We start from the raw sequence: 17352 nt of genomic DNA, 5'->3' as shown, positions 1-17352 counted from the left end.
ATATTTATTCAATATAAAAATGTCTTGATGTATTTTCTTTTTAAAATGTGTAATTATTAGTTAAAATTTTCTCTCTAATTTAAAAGAAATTATTGAAATATTGGTTAATTGAATTGAAATGTTAGCAAAACATCACCGTTTGTGCTTTACATTTAGTGGCGCTTTTTGTAAACGCCGCAATAATGTATTATGAGTTAAGAAACTGCGTCGTTTGGCATTGTCTTTAGTGGCGCTTTACCTGAAACGCCGCAAATGGTTTAAGTTTTATATATAAACAGTGCCGTTTTACTTATTTTAGTTGTGGCGTTTAGGGTTGAAAACGCCAGAAGTTTGATTTAACTTATGTCAAAACGACGGCGTTTGACTTGATATTTTGTGGCGCTTAGGGATAAACGCCGCAACTGGGTTAAATAGGAATAAAACGGCGTCGTTTTTTTTCCATCCTTTTGACCGAAACAAAACCTAAAACCCCGATTAATTGATCACCCTCATCCCAATCTGTCATCTCCCCCAAATCCCTAAATTCCCCTAATCCCTAACAGTTCCCCATATCCGACGTATCCCTGTAAGGCATCGTCTGCTTTGCCACATCACAGTCCCCCTGCGTCTCCGGTGCCCCAACAATCGGTAAGTTCGGCATCTTCCCTTTTCTTTTTCATGCGTGGATGTTATCTGGCATACCGATTTTGAACAAAAAAATCCATAAACATCAAACAATGTCTGTTTTGGTAAAGAAAACAATGAACTCCCTTTTTTTCCATGAACATACCTGCCCTGCTGCTTTCGCTTTCGTTTGGGCCCGGGGAATCCATTGCTTTTGGCTACGTCTTTATTTACCTTTTTTACACTTTTGTTTTTTTCAAAACTATTAAATTCACAAACAACAAGTTGTTTTTATTTTCCTCATTGAATTCATTGGTCAATCATGCAGATTTCGTGGAAGCAAAAAACAACTTGGAATTTTCCTCATTAAATAGTTTCTGAATTAAAGATTGGAATTTAACGAGATTTCGTGGAAGCAAAAACAACTTGCTAATTTGGAACATATCTTATTCTGGTGAGTTCTCATTTTCTTTAGCTCTATTATTACTTTTTGGTGTAGTGTTGATTTATTTGGGAATTCGAATACTGATCTTCTTATTAAGTATCCATGTCTGCAAAATGGCTTATGTTTGCAAGTTGCTGTATTTGTTGTTTTCTGATCATATTTATTGTTTACTACAACTATCATAAATTTTGCACACTCAATTGTTCTACCTAAGGAAAGGTTTAAAAAGTTTGAAAGAAGGCATGTACATACTGAAGACAGTGCAGTTGCTGTTAGTTTAGTCTGCTGAAGTTGGTTAGTAGTTAGTTCTTCTGATATGAAGCAGTTAATTTTGTAATGGTTAGTTTGGGGATATAAATAATTAGGTTCTTCTGTTATATAAATGGTCTTCCTAAGGTTTCTAAACTTTTGCATTGTTGAGGGAGATGGGTTTAGAGTTGTTTTAAGAAATTGTAATTTAGTTAAATACTCATCGCTTTCCTTGTTTTATTTTTTTCTTGTTTAATTGGTACTAATTAAAATTTGTTTTCCTTTTATTTTTGTTTTATGCAGTAGTTCGCTTCGAAGTCGAGGGAATTTGAGGTATTTATTCCTATGTTTCCCACCTTAGTTTGATTAAAAAAACACCTCCAAACGTTTAAATTTTGGATTTTGTTATATTTAAGCTTTATACTTTAATTATTATTTTTGAGTTTTAAAATGGAGTTTTAATTCAGATTTTTAAAAAAAATATTTTTTGTTATATTTAATAACTTTTTTTAAGGCTGTGGGTATCGATTTTATTTATCATTCTTGATAACCGTTTGTTGCTAGCTTAATTTGCATGTTACTTTGCAAAAATTTTCCACAACTGCAAGGTAAAAAGTATGATTCTAATTCTTGTACGTATTTTTAACCCAAGCAAAAACAATTACGCAAATGATTAAAATTCTTAGATCAGTTCATAAAATTTCAATGGGTTTTGAACAAATTATGGCGAATAGTTGATTCGTTTTAAAGTGAACAAATTATCGATTTTCAATTTTATGTCAATTAATAATTTATCGACGTTAAACAATTAATGTAATTTATTGAATGTTAATGTTTAAATAATCTATCATTATTTAATAATTGATCGATTAATTGATTGAATGTCAATCAATTATCAAGTTTTGTAAGTTAATTGATTGGATGTTTAATAAATCGATTATATAATGAATTCTCAATGAATTATTAATTGATTGCATGTTAATAACTATCACATAAGTTTTATATATAAACTTAGGGTTTACATTACTTACATATTAACTTACATAAGTTATCTACAAGCTTATACATAAATTAAATTACTTACATAACTTGAATAAATTAAATAAGTTACATAACTTACATAACCTACATAAATTAAATAACTTACATAACTTACATAAATTAAGTAACCTACATAACATACATAAACTTGCATAAATTAAATAACTTACATAACCTACATAAATTAAATAACTTCCATAACTTACATAAATTAAGTAACTTACATAACTTACATAAACTTGCATAACTTACATAAAAATATATCATATCACAAATTTCCGTAATTCATTTATGGTTATAATCATGCGTTTTAACTTACATGCAAATTATTGTCAACGCTGACTTCAAGAATTAAGAAATGGACCTGTCTTGGATGAATTTGTCAAGGGTTAGCAACGATTATCGAAATGGAGTACAGTATTTTCTAAATTTTACATTTCAATATGCAAGCCAAGTGAACATGATTCTGTGCCCCTGTAAGAAGTGTGTCAACATAACCTGGCATTATCGTGAGGTTGTGTACGAGCATCTAATTGTTGATGGGTTTGTTCGGGGTTATAAACAATGGTTATTTCATGGAGAATGCCCGCCTAGTACTTCATCTTCAAGAATGGATGTATCTAAATCTAGTACTGCTTACCATCAGTCTGATAGAGGGGATGACATGGAAGGTATGTTGCAGGATGCATTTAATATGCACAATCATGGTGTCCAGTCGTTCCCAGCGGACTTTGTGGCTTCCGATGATTGTAATATTGGGAGAAATGCTTTTACCGAACCGGAAAGTAGTGTACCTCATGAAGAGCCGAATGAAGAAGCGGCGAAGTTCTACGCGCTACTTGATGACATGAACGAAGAATTGTATGAGGGATCAAGATTTTCAAAAATGTCTTTCTCTGTTCGTCTTTTTCAGTTAAAATGTTTGGGCGGGTGGACCGGAAACTCGTTGACAATGCTGTTAGAGTTTTTAAGAGAAATGTTTCCGTTTGCAAAAATCCCTCAGTCATGCAAATATATGAAGAAAATGATAAAAGATTTAGGCCTTGGGTACAACAAAATCCATAGTTGCCCAAATGACTACTTGGCAGAGAATGTATGACCTTCTGCTCAAGATATTTGGAAGATGTTGAAACAAGGTTAAACAGACCAAATAGGAATGCTGGACTCACGGACCATAACTTAGCTGATACTTATTTGTTCCAAAGTTTTGGAGAACCAATCGGCAAAGTTGAAATTGCAGAATTAGATCATTTATCGTGGGGAGAAGCACATCGATATGTTCTGTTTCACCATGAATCATTGGAACCTTTACGGAAGTAAGTTCTACAAATTTGATAAATATTTATCAAACTAATAACTATTTATCTTCTAACAAGGTGAACATTTTTTTAACATAGTGAGTACAAACAAATATTGAGATCTCGTCAAGCTCCAAAGAACACAACATCGAGATATCAATAAGATGTTTACAGAATCTTTTTATAAATGGTTAAGCCAAACGGTATGCAGTTGGAGCTTCCGCTTACAAATAATAATGTTTTCTCATAACATTTTTAATTACTTAGTTTACTTTCCGTTCAATAGGTTTGGAGTGGGAAGAACGTAAACGACGAAGTTAAATGGCTCTCCCAAGGTCCAAATCGAGTGGTTAAAAGATATAGTGCATTCCTCATCAACGGATTCAGATTTCATACAAAATATCGCGAGACGTTGAGGAGAACACAAAATTGTGGAATAGTTGTCAATTCTGCAATCACAAGTTATGCTAGTGCTAGGGACAATAATCCTGTCGAGGGAAATGTGGAATATTTCGGACATCTTACTGACATAATAGAGTTGGATTACTACGGCAAATGGAAAGTTGTCTTATTTCGAGGTGATTGGGCCAATGTTAATACAGCTCGTGGAATTAAGCAAGATCAATTTGGTTTTACAATGGTGAATTTTGACCGATTGATTTACACAGGACAACAACTGATAGATGAGCTGTATGTATTCTCATCTCAAGTCAAACAAGTTTTTTACTCAAAAGATCCAACTGATGAGGGTTGGTACGTTGTACTCCGTAACATCCCTAAAGACTTGTTTGACATGGGCAGTGGAAGTAGAGATAACATCGACGACAGATCAGAAACTTTGCCCTTTCCAGAACAAAACTTAAACGACAATATCCCTAGTACTAGTGCACAATTTCAATGGGTTCGTCAGGATACCGATGAAGATATTTACGAATAATGATGTAGTAAGATTTTACGATTATTTATTTATATGTAATATATTATAATTTAAATATTGGTCTTATTATATATTTCAACTGTTTTATATGTGCTGATATTGTTGTAATTAGTTATTAAGTTGTCAACTATTTTATGTGTATTGTAGATAAAATGCCTAGAAGAAAAATTCTAAGGGGAAGCATTACGAGGAATGATCCTAACTCGACAGAGACAAATAGTACTGAACAGCAGACAGCAATTGGATCTTCGAATGTTCCGATTACAGCTGAGGATCCTACAGAAGTTCAAAGTAATTTTACGTTTAATTTACATGCGTGTTTCTGTTATAGTTGATTTATTTTTCAAATTCTTATATTATAATATACCATTTGTAGCTGAAAATGGTGGGACGCGCAGAGGTCGAGGACGTACGCTACTTAGAGAGTTATACGAGTTAGATCCAGTCGAGCGTGTCAAAGTTGGACGAAACAGTTTTGGTCAGCCTGTTGGATCAGAAGCTCGACTTTTAGCAGGATACATGGGCATTTTAGCACGAAATGCAAATATGTTGCCTATCAACTACGAGTCATGGCATCAAATGCCCGAAAGCAACAAAAACCAAGCCCTCGATAATATTAAGGTAACAAAATGTTAATTCCATCTGTAATGCTTGGGAAATAGTTTCATTTATATTTACTTTATTAACTTGTGTTTTTTGTTTTTTGTAGGCAAGGTTTACTTTAGAGGTCTCGGATGCTTACGTAAAGAAAGCATTGGGAAAAAGATGGAGAGACAATAAAAGTACTTTGAAGAAAAGTTATTATAAAACAAAAACAACCCTAGATGAGAAATTACAAAATGTCCCGCCGGGTATGTTGAGGTACCAATGGGAAGATGCGGTTAGATTTTGGCATTCGAAGAAAGGCGAGGTATGACGTACTTCCAAACTATTGTAATTATTTTGGTTTATAGTATTTTCTATTTACGTACTAAAAATTTCATAACGTAGGATCATGAACAAGTTAGAAAAAGCAGCAGACAGAAACAAAAATTCACCCACACAGCCGGGTCGAGAAGTTTTGCATGTGTAGCTGAGGAGAAGGTATTTTTAATTTTTTTAATATTGTTGAATATGTATAACTTTCATTAAATAATATTTATATCTTGCCATATTGTAGGAATCGTCGTCCGGTCAAAAGTTGGACGTCTTCAACTTTTGAAATTACACATAGGAAGAAAGATGGATCTCCATGACTCACAAGTCGGTGAAATAATGGTACGTTTACTTAATAAGATTTGACTTATTTTAGTTATTTTTAGTGTTTATTTTCTAATGGTTTAATTCATTGCTTGTAATGCAACTATTGTTATGTTGCATATGTTTTTTAATATATAATATTGCGTTCCTAACTATGTGATTTATTTATTAGGAAAAACTAAAGGATAAAAAGGCGGAGTACGAAGCGATTGCTTCTAGTGATAGTTCTGTTCATCTTGAAGACATTGATAACCGGATTATTGCTGAAGTTTTGGGTCCTGAAAGGTATGGTCGGGTTCGATTTCAAGGATCTTTTGTTAGCCCAACCCAATATTTTGGATCCAGCTCCCACCAATACATGGCTTCGGGGAGTCAGGCTCAAGCTGAAGTTCAGAGGTTGAAAGACCAAATGGCTGAGATGCAAGCGACCATAGTTGAGGTTTAAAGGAAATATGAAGAACTCCAGCTACAACTTAAAGCAGAGGCGGCAGCGAGGGAAGCGGAAGCTGCAGCGAGAGAAGCAGAGCAGTCTAAAAAGTACGACGAACTCCAAAGAATGACTTCAGTCAGTGATGAAGATGTTTCAATCAAGAACTTCCGCCTTCATAGTGTATGACATAAATATTTTTATCATTTTAACATTTAACATTTTGAAAAAATACTATGAATTCACTTTTATTTAGTGATATTAATATTATTTTATTCGTTTAATTTGAAATATTATATAAATTTATTGCTTTTATGGTTTAAATCGGTTCCTTTTGATTTGTTGCTATAGGAGGTGAAAAATGAAAAATTTAATATAAAAAATCCCAAAAATAGTGGCGTTTTGTATAAAAGCATCTAATTTTCATGTTCTTTAGCGGTAACAGAATAAACGCCGCTAAAGAACATGGTCTTTAGCTGCGTTTTTTTCTAAGCGCCGCTAAAGAACATGGTCTTTAGAGGCGTTTTTTTCTAAGCGCCGCTAAAGAACATGGTCTTTAGAGGCCTTTTTTTCTAAGCGCCGCTAAAGAACATGTTCTTTAGAGGCGAAGCGCCGCCAAAGAACATGGTCTTTAACGGCGTTTTTTTTTTGTAAACGCTGCAAACGTTTGCGACATTTTCGTTAGCAGCCTTTTTTGCGGTGCTTCTGGAAGCGCCGTAAATACCTTTAGTGGCGTTAAAAAGCGCCGCTAAAGGCCTAAAAAAACGCCGCTAAAGACCTGTTTTGGTGTAGTGTGTGATAAGTTTTTAAAGGCAATGGAGCGGTAAAAATGAATCATGTGCCGGGTACAGTATTCTACAGTTGCTAAACTTGCAAAAAAGATGATTCAAGTTAGATGGGCGATATAGACCAACTAACAATGAAAGAAGTGACCATGGAACTCGAGAGACTTAAAACTCAACAAAGTGACTGCATCTTCATCCACTTATGTTGGAATCCAACTCATTACAACATCTCTAAGTTTTTACTCTCTTCCTCTCCTCGTGATGACTCTGACCTTAATTTCTCCATCAAATTGAAGGTTGAAGAATAAACACCATTACAGACAACTCATTGTATCCCACACCACCTCTGATGATCAGTTAGAATAATTGTAGTACTTGAGAATAGATTCAGTTTTTAGGATTTATGAGGATTTGGTTTTTCTTTTCTAATGACACAGTTCCACATAAATTAGTAAATCTAAAATATTTCTAATGAAAATATTAATCCGAACTGAGACCTTTCAAATATTGAGTCTGCATTTTAATAATATGGTTATCTGTAAAGATGGAAATTAAAATTTTATTTTTTATTTTTTACTTTATAAAACTTGAGAAATTATGTAAGAATTTGATCATTCTATTAAAATTCACCATTTTTTCAAAATAACTTTCCAAAAACAATGTCTTAATTGAAATAAAATTATAGATTAAAAACAAATCATGAAACTAATAATTTTTATTTGCTTAGCAATCATTTGTACTTTTTAAACATTCAAATTATTGATGTATAAAATGATGATTCTAATTATTATGAGATAATAAAGCAATAAAGCAAAAGAATAAAACACAAACGATCGACGAAGACTTGGAGCTGAGTCGACTTGTCATATTCAAGTACGTACCACTTAAATTTGCTGTGTTACCGGGCTGAATGGTAGCTTTTTAAAAAGGAAAATGTTTATTAAAAGTATTAATTATTTAATTATTATTAATTCTTTTATCATCTAATTATAAAATAATTATTTAACTATTTAATTATTTTTATCATCAATTGGTTATAGTATATTTTAAAAATTGGCATAATAATAATTTTAACCATAATTTTTATAAATTATTTCAATTTAATATTGATTCTAAAAGAATATAATCATCAATATCTAAACATCGTGTTGGGTTCTTTTATCAAATTTGCTATTATATCATTTTAAAAGCTCCCATTATTATTCAATTAAATAATTATATAATATTTTGAGTGATAAAAATAATGTAGTAATAATTGGGTGAATATTGAAAAATAATTATTTAAGCATTATTTATCCAGCGGAACGTAAATTTAAGCTTTTTTTTCTTTTTATGAGTGATGAAGAAAAGTTTTAAATCGAAAAAGAAAGTGGAAAGTTTTAAAAGGCAATGGAGGGGTAATAATGAATCATGTGGCCGCTACAACTTGTCTATTAAAATGGGGTTGAATCTTCAAACATTCATCCTATTCCTACCTGTAAGATATTCTATATCTACATAGCCCAGATAGTGGGAAAAACAAACAAGAGAGGGTGATGGGGTTTGGTGGTATGTTTAAGAAGCTTACTGTGCTTGCAGTTATGGTAACAATTATGGCAACTTCAGTAGCAGCTCAACCAAAACTTGGATGCCAAAGCCACTGCGGAAACATAGGCATCCCATACCCTTTTGGTACACGCAATGGTTGCTACATCAGCAGGGACTTCTTCATTAATTGTGACACCTCTTTTAACCCCCCAAAAGCATTAATCTTAAGCGACGGTGGTTTAGAATTACAAGTTCTCAACATCTCCCTGGATGATGGTTCTTTGCGCATTCGATATGACAGCTCCATAGGTTATGACTGTTATAATTCATCAGGGCCCACTTCACAAGACACGTCCGTGTTCGCTCATAGAAAATTCTCCATATCTTACTCCAGAAACAAGTTCACTGCCATTGGTTGTGACACTATCGCCTACATCAATGGTTTCTCCAGACCTGACTCTTCAAACATAGTTTTTAAAGCAAAAAACTTTTCAACCGGATGTTTAACATTTTGTGGTGACGTCGGCGATGTGTTAAATAGGTCTTGCTCCGGCATTGGCTGCTGCCAGACGGCTATCCCTAGAGGAATGCAGGCTTATTTATTCAATTTTACTACTCTTCAGAGTCATTCCACAGTGTTGAGGTTCAATCCTTGCAGTTATGGATTTCTTGTGGAAGATGGAGTCTACACCTTCTCTACATCAGATCTTTCCAACATAGATTTCAACAAAAGGAAATACCCACTTATTCTTGATTGGACAATCGGGAATCAAACATGTGAAGAAGCTAAAAAGGACCCAAAAAGTTATGCTTGCAAGCAAAATAGTGCTTGTATAGATCATCCAGAAAGTGGCCCTGGATATTTGTGCAAGTGTAATGATGGGTTTCAGGGTAACCCTTATCTCTCCAACGGCTGCCAAGGTAAAGATTTCAAGTTCTTCTCCGATACGGATTCATTTTGAAGAAATTAGCTAACAGTACTTTTTTGTTTAAAATGTTTAAAAACTGTAGATATTGATGAATGTGAGACACTGAAGCCGTGCAATAAATTTGGAACATGTCATAATACACCTGGAAGCTACTATTGTTCATGCCCTCATGAGTTCAAGGGTGATGGCCGGAAAAATGGAACAGGTTGCCATCGTATATTCAAGCCGCAGAACAGTGAGAGGTTTCGCATTCTTGCTGTTGCTCTAGGTTCGCACATTTCAATTAAATGCTAATTACTTTCTTTATATTTTAGACAGGAAGGTTTTTTTTTTCAATCCAGGTTTAATATTTATTATACTATTCAGTGCGAGTTTTTTTTCAGCCACAACATAATTAAAAAATACATGAATTTTTTTTAAGATGATTGAATTTTTTATGAGTCAAATGAAATCGTGAGTAAATCAACTGAGTATAATATAATTTTGATCAATAAATTGTAATAGTATTATAAATTGAATAAAGCTTTAATGTATAGAGACCGATATAGAGTAATTTTTAGTAGAAGGACTAAAATAAACTTTACATAGTAGTGTAAAGACTCTAGTAGACTTTACATACTAGGATTTTAAGATTTAGATTTAAATTTTAAAAATAGTGTAAATTAAGTAGTAAACTATTTAGAAATGTAATATTCTCAAATTCATGGATTTATTAGAAGTTTATTTAGTAATGAATGAAATCGTTTGAAATATTTTTGGATTTGACAAATCCATATTTATATATTTTTAATATAAATTAGATTGAATCTCCATTAATTTGTAGGCATCTTTTCTTATCATTTACATGATAATTGAAATTTAAAACCAAAATTTAAAACATAAATTTCCAAATGGAGCATTTAACGTCTTAAAAGAAACATTTTTTATAAGATACACATGTCCAACTAATTTTTATTTCAAATCGTAGCTTAAATGGTAACATTAACGATTTTAGGAGCTGATGATTTAAGTAACATATTTATTTGGATCTCATGCAGATGTTGGGTTAAGTTTAGGGATCTTATTTCTAATTGTCGGGGTATGGTGGCTTTATAAAATACTGCAGAGAAGTACATTAAACTCAAACAAAAACTCTTCGAAAGAAATGGTGGATTATTGGTTCAGATATGGCCATCTAAATTTTATTCAAACGGTAGCATAAATGGTAACATTGACTATGTTAGGAGTTAATCAAATAAGTGGTATCGACATATTTATTTTGATCTCATGCAGGTTTAAGTATAGGGCTCTTGTTTCTAATTGCTGGGGTTTGGTGGTTTTGTAAGATACTGCAGAAAAGAAAGTACATAAAACTTAAACAAAAACTTTTTGAAAGAAATGGTGGACTATTGTTTCAGAAAAAGATGTCTTCAAATGAAGGTGGTCTGGATAAAGCTAAACTCTTCTGTTCCAAAGAGTTGGAAATAGCTACTGATCAATATAATGAGAACAGAATATTGGGTTGCGGTGGCCAAGGCGTGGTTTATAAAGGAATGTTGTCTGATGGGAGAATTGTTGCAGTAAAGAAGTCCAAGACTGTAAACGAAGGGTATCTTGAACAATTTATCAATGAGATCTTTATTCTTTCTCAAATTGATCACAGAAATATTGTCAAGCTATTAGGCTGTTGCTTGGAGACCGAAGTGCCCCTCCTTGTTTATGAGTTCATCCCTAATGGAACCCTTTCCCATCTCATTCATGACCAAAATGAAGAGTACCCGAGGTCGTGGGATATACGATTACGCATTGCAGCGGAAGTTGCAAGTGCAATTTCTTACTTGCACTCATCTGCATCCATCCCCATTTATCACCGAGATATCAAGTCTAGTAACATACTACTAGATGAAAAGTTCCGAGCAAAGGTATCAGACTTCGGAACATCTAGATCAATCAGCATTGATCAAACTCACTTGACGACTCAAGTGCTTGGGACTTTTGGGTACTTAGATCCTGAATATTTCCAGTCAAGTCAATTTACTGAAAAGAGTGATGTTTATAGTTTCGGGGTGGTTATTGTTGAGCTCTTAACTGGTAAAAAGGCAGTCTCGACATTTGGATCGCAAGAAAAGAGAGGCTTAGTCTCGTATTTTATGTCGTCGATGGAAGAAAACCATCTCCTGGATATTGTTGATGCTGAAATTGGGAAGGACGATCAAAAGGATGAAGTACTAGCGGTTGCTGAAATTGCGAAAAGATGCTTGAATTTAGATGGGAGATATAGACCAACAATGAAAGAAGTGGCCATGGAACTCGAGAGACTTAGATCCCGACAAGGTGACTGCATCCCCATTGATCAGCTTAAACAAGCTGAGGTCGTTGTAAGAAAATCGACTGAGAGTTGGGATTTCACTTCATTCTCAACGGAGCATTATCCAAATTGCAGCATAACATCTACATCGAAATCCAACTCATTACAAGATCTCTAAGGCTCTACTCTGTTCGTTTCCTAGTGGTGACTTTGACTATAATTTCTCCATGAAATTGAAGGTTCAAGAAAAGCCACAGTCACCGTCAACTGCACTGTCTCCCACACCACCTCTGGTAAACAATAATTGTAGTACTTGAGAATAGGTTCAGCTTTTTAAGATTTATGAAGATTTTTTTTTTTCTACTTAATATGATGAATCTGTTTCCTGTTACGGGAATAAACTTTGACAAATGTTTGGTTCAGATGAAATGCTATGTGAATACCTTATTGCACAAAGGGTTAATCACTCGACGGTTTGATAATTAGCTGAACTCATTCTCATTTAGCTTTATGAAGCCATTTTGTGATCCATTTATGACAGACTAAGTTTACTTAATGAATCTAGAACTTTCCCTAGTTTCCTGCTTATCATATTCATTTGAAAAAAAGAAGAAGTTAATTATTAGAGATTAAATGCGAGGGATTGATGGCAATGTCAAAAGAAATTCATAATCACTTGCTTTTTCCCTAGTTTACTTAATGTTTGCTTTTTCTTGCTATGGTTATGTTTAAAAATTTTAAAGCATTTTTTTTAAAAAATTACAGAAAAATAAAAAACACTAAAATCATTTTTTAATTTTCATCAGATACATTGTTGCTTTTATGAAACATAACTACGACTCTCTTGCATGATATTTCAATCTGTTGACGTTGAACGTTTCTGAAAGTTGAGAAGGGAAAAAAAATGGCAGTTTATATCCATAAAACTCTTGCCATTAAATGATTTCATTACCAACTTTGCGATGGCACCTACAACCTTGCCTCCTATCTCTTCTATGTTTTGGCCAACACCGGAAGTTTTCAAGTGAATATATTTTAGGTGGATTAACTTAACGTGTAACCTCCGCAACCTGGCTTAGACGTTAAACTCGAATTTGAAAAATTATATTAGTCACTGAAATGATCCAATAAGTTATTAGATTTTTAAAAATCGTCATTTTAAAGTATTTGTTTAATTTAGATCTATTTTAAAAAAATTAGTTATCAAAATTGGTTTAAAGTAACTAACCTATGTAACGGTGACTTCTTTTGAAAACTTGATTAATTACCAATTTATTAAATACTCACAATTTTAATTATAACTTAGCAACAAAAAAGTGATATCAATTTATGTTTTTAATAAAAATCGGGGTTCATGCATAATTAACTTATATTCATAATTCGAAGTTCCAAGCTCAAATTAAATGTCATGCAAGCTATAAAATAAATCACAAATCCTATGTCCCATGCCACAATTCAAAAAAAATGTAACACCCCAAACTCGATCTAAACATTATGATCGAATCTGACGATGTCACATTGTAACACCCCTTACCCGTATTCGACGCCGGAATAGGGTACGAGGTGTTACAATGTGACATCGCCAGATTCGATCATAATGTTTAGATCGAGTTTGGGGTGTTACATTTAATGTTATCAGAGCTATGGTTTAGTCGGTTCTCGGACTAACATAGCGTATGTGAGTTTAGCTATACATGTCATATTATTACTCGTGATAGTATAATATCTTCAGACTCCAATGAAATTGTTTTGTAAGACAGAGATTACTTCTAACCGAGTTGTTTCCAATAATGCTAAAAAAAATTATGTTGAGGTGATTGAAATGTGTTTATGATGAAACGAAATTTAGAAAGGTATGAATAGAAAATTCATGACAAGTATGTGTTAATATATGAAGTAAGACAACCATGAGTTGAGAAATGTAGAAACGTAGAATAAAATGAAAGTTTATATGGTGATAAGTCCATCTGTGTTTGCTTGGCGTGCATATGATGTTATGTGCTCAACATATTTGATTAAGTAAATATGGTAAGTAAATATACACAAATAGATGGAATGTGTGTTTTTGTACACTTGCTTGAATAAGTTTAATCAGTATGTTTATATGATAGAATCTTATGTTTAATTGTTAAATTAGAAATAATATGATGTTTGTTTTATGTCTTTGCTATTGAACCATGAATATTATAATAGTATGAAAATTGAATTGGAAGATCAAATTGAGTAAAACATAGGAATGAGTACTTTCGTTCAGTGATATGTGATGAATTGACGGAAAAGACCATGGTTGGACCATGGCAACATGTGATATGTGATTTCCATATAAGACCATGTCTGGGACATGGCGTTGGCACCGAGATGAGAGGTCCAATGTAAGACCATGTCTGGGACATGGCGTTGGCACCAAGATGAGAGGTCCCCCGTAAGACCATGTCTAGGACATGGCATGGGCACCGATATGAGAACTCCCATGTAAAACCATATCTGGGATATGGCATTGGCAGTACAAAAAACATCCCATGAAAGACCATGTCTAGGACATGGCTTTGGCATGTTATTATCAGACAGGAGAACTCGAGTATCCTTAGTATTCCAAGTGATTCAACGGGCTAGTAAACAGACTATGTTACATTTAGTGGTATCGCCGAATACGAGAAAGGGGTGTTACAATGTGACATCGCTAGATTCGATCATAATGTTTAGATCGAGTTTGGGGTGTTACAATAAAATAATGCAATCTTTGAAATATAAAATATCAAATAATTAGCCTAAAATATTTTGATAAATAAAAATCGAGCTGAGACCCTTCGGATGCCATGTCCGCGTCCTAACTTGGTGGATTATCTGTAGATATGGAAATAAGAGGGGAGTGAGCTATGAAGCTTAGTTTGAGTTCCATCACAAGAAAATCAATGTAAAGTAATAAACCAAGTATATAATAACAGTATTCAGTATAGTACCAATCACAGAGCATAACAAAATTGGCAGTTCATTCTAGTATGCTTATGAGTGCCAATGTAATGCAATTTCAGATTAATAGTAAAGAAAAGTCCTACCCCAACACTACACTCCACAATAAGAGTTCCCCTGAACTCTTATATCCCGGGCACTTTAGTTTGTGAATGAATTACAAGTGTTGTAGGTTAATATGCTACTAGTGGTTGTGAATACACAACGAGTTTGCAAATAAAAGTTGCCAGTAAAAGTTGTGGATAAACCACTAGTGTTTGAAGGTTAATATGCTACCAGTAGGTTGTGAATGCATAATGAGTTTGCAAATAAAAGTTGGCAGTATGTTTGTGGATAAACCACCAGTGTTTGTAGATAAATTGCCAGTACTTTCTCCTTTCAAAGCGTCCTACCCCATGCAATGCAGTATGACATGTTATTAATAGTACAACACAAAAACAGTAGACAGCTCAGCATATATTCAGGTTAATAATAGTAGTATACATGTATGTCATGTTTTTCGGTTCATCAATAACAGTAGGCATGTTGTTCATGCAAGCAGTAACATAATGATTCGAGTATCAGTAACAGTTTATCAGTAATCACGTCATAGAAGGCATGTACTAATTACATATCATGCATATATAGTAATAATTTAGTCAATCAAATTAAGGATTCCAACATTATTCATAATATGAGAGACTCAACTGAAGGAGATAAAATTCTAAAAACAGTTCAAGGTTCATGTAGAAACTAAATTGAATAGTTTATGAAAATTTTGGGCAAAACTATAAAAAACTATAAAATAGGGGACACACGTCCGTCTGCGAAACTATCGGCCGTGTGGAGGGGTTACACGATATTATGGTCAAGCCATGTAACAAAATCTGGCCATGTGGAACATGCAAAATTAAGTTACAAGGAGACATGGTTGTGTGAGATTCAAACTAGCCTAGGGTTTCAGAGGCACATAGCCGTGTGAGGGGACGTGTGGTCCACATGCCCATGTAGCCTTAATCTGAGGTATGATTTTCCTTGACTCGCTTGTAAAAGAACACACACCTTTCACCGGGAGCCCAAACGACATTCCTCACAATCAAGAATGATTTGATTCACCTAAATCAAGTCCTTCAACAACAAATTTCGCATGTATTAACATTAGGTATCAAGATTCAACGAAATTATTGAAAGATTTTTGCAATAATTGGTAAGGAACCTTTGATTGTAAGATTGTCATTAGATAGTAATTCCATAAGGATTTGAGATCAAACATTGGGATTGAGATGTACTTGCCGATTCTTGGCAACGATTAAAGAATGTTTCTAATGGCGATTATGATTCTGGTTGAAAAACGGCTTGTATCTAGAACAGATTTTGATTCGGGAAACAAAAATAATTTCAGCAATGGAGAAAAATATTATGCAAGGAAGAAATGAAAAGAAAAAGCAAAAGAAATAGGAACAAAAAAGCCAAAATTCTACTTGGATTTGAAAAAAAAAAAAGAAAAACTTCTAATGCTAATAGGAATAGGAGTAAATACCAAGAATTTTCTAACTTTGAGGGGCTATTTAGTAATTTACCCCTGCTGTCGAATAAAAGGGAATGAAAATGGGTTAAGGGGTGGCTAAAACTTAAGTAAGGGAAAGTCTGGGTGTGTTAATTATTAGACTACTACCCATTTCTTGCTTAATTTCTACTTCAAATAATATTTATTTTAGTGTGATTTTCATCTTAATTAGTTTGTTGAAAAAAAATAAGAGTAAGATGGATAGAACCTAAGCCCCCTAAAGTATATACTAACTACTTAACCAATAAGCCTAAATAATTTCTTAATTAATTATTTTAATTAATCACTTATATTTTGGGGTGTGACAAAACACATGATGACTTATTTAGTCTTTTAACTTTACAAAAAAAGTTATTTTAGCCCTTCACTTAATTTTTGTCATTTTAGTTCTTGAACTTGTATTATTTGTCAAATCATCCTAAAATGGATGGAAAAGTTAACATTTGTTAACTTTGCTAATGTGACATACATATGACAATCCATATTTATGCTATATTAGCAGTTAATTAATTTTTTAAAACTAAAAAATATTTAAAAATATTTTTTATAATTTTATACTTTTTAAATTAATTTTAATTTTTAAAATAATTTTTATATTTTATTGAATTTTGTAAATTAAAAAAATTAATTTAATGAAATTCATGTGTATGTCACATCAGCAACGGCGAAGACAAGGGGTAGGCAGCAGCCTTGAACTTCCCCCTAAAAATGGTAGATATTTCATTCAGTTCCTTAAATTTTATGAAATTACATATTAGTATAAGGTAAAATTATACTTTGGCCTCCCAATAATTTATGATTCATCTTTGTCCCCAAAGTAAATTTTTGGCTTTGTCCCTGCACGTCAGTAAAGTTAACAAATATAAACTTTTCCATTCATTTTGTGGTGATTTGACAAATAACATTAAATTTAAGCACTAAAAAAAGTTAAATGAATGACTAAAATAAATTTTTTTGTAGAATTGAAAAGCTAAATAAACAATTTTGCCTTTTAAGTAAAGATAGTGGTGGCGATGGAAGAGAAATGGCAAGCGGAGCCACATGAACCTAAAGCGCGCTAGTACAAAAT

At 33.1% G+C, this 17352-nt stretch overlaps 1 protein-coding gene across 1 annotated transcript; it reads left to right on the top strand.

The window, feature by feature from the left end:
- The first annotated feature begins 8416 nt into the window (after window positions 1-8416).
- LOC105776911 (wall-associated receptor kinase 2) lies at window positions 8417-12343 on the top strand. Its single transcript, XM_012599869.2, has 3 exons — window positions 8417-9472; window positions 9563-9748; window positions 10753-12343. Exons 1-3 carry the CDS (start codon window positions 8560-8562, stop codon window positions 11943-11945), a joined length of 2292 nt encoding a protein of 763 aa, XP_012455323.1. The 5' UTR covers window positions 8417-8559; the 3' UTR covers window positions 11946-12343.
- Window positions 12344-17352: the final 5009 nt, after the last annotated feature.

Source organism: Gossypium raimondii, chromosome 10 (assembly GCF_025698545.1).
Source record: "Gossypium raimondii isolate GPD5lz chromosome 10, ASM2569854v1, whole genome shotgun sequence".
Classification (NCBI taxonomy): domain Eukaryota; kingdom Viridiplantae; phylum Streptophyta; class Magnoliopsida; order Malvales; family Malvaceae; genus Gossypium; species Gossypium raimondii.
The sequence above is the reverse complement of the archived record's forward strand: the minus strand, read 5'-3'. Positions and strand labels throughout refer to the sequence as shown.

Excerpts from the sequence above, each read along its gene's own strand:
- LOC105776911 (XM_012599869.2), top strand. The coding sequence starts at position 8,560 with ATGGGGTTTGGTGGTATGTTTAAGAAGCTTACTGTGCTTGCAGTTATG. Across the intron at positions 9,473-9,562 it reads TCTCTCCAACGGCTGCCAAG|ATATTGATGAATGTGAGACA; the intron begins GTAAAGATTTCA and ends TAAAAACTGTAG. Across the intron at positions 9,749-10,752 it reads CATTCTTGCTGTTGCTCTAG|GTTTAAGTATAGGGCTCTTG; the intron begins GTTCGCACATTT and ends GATCTCATGCAG.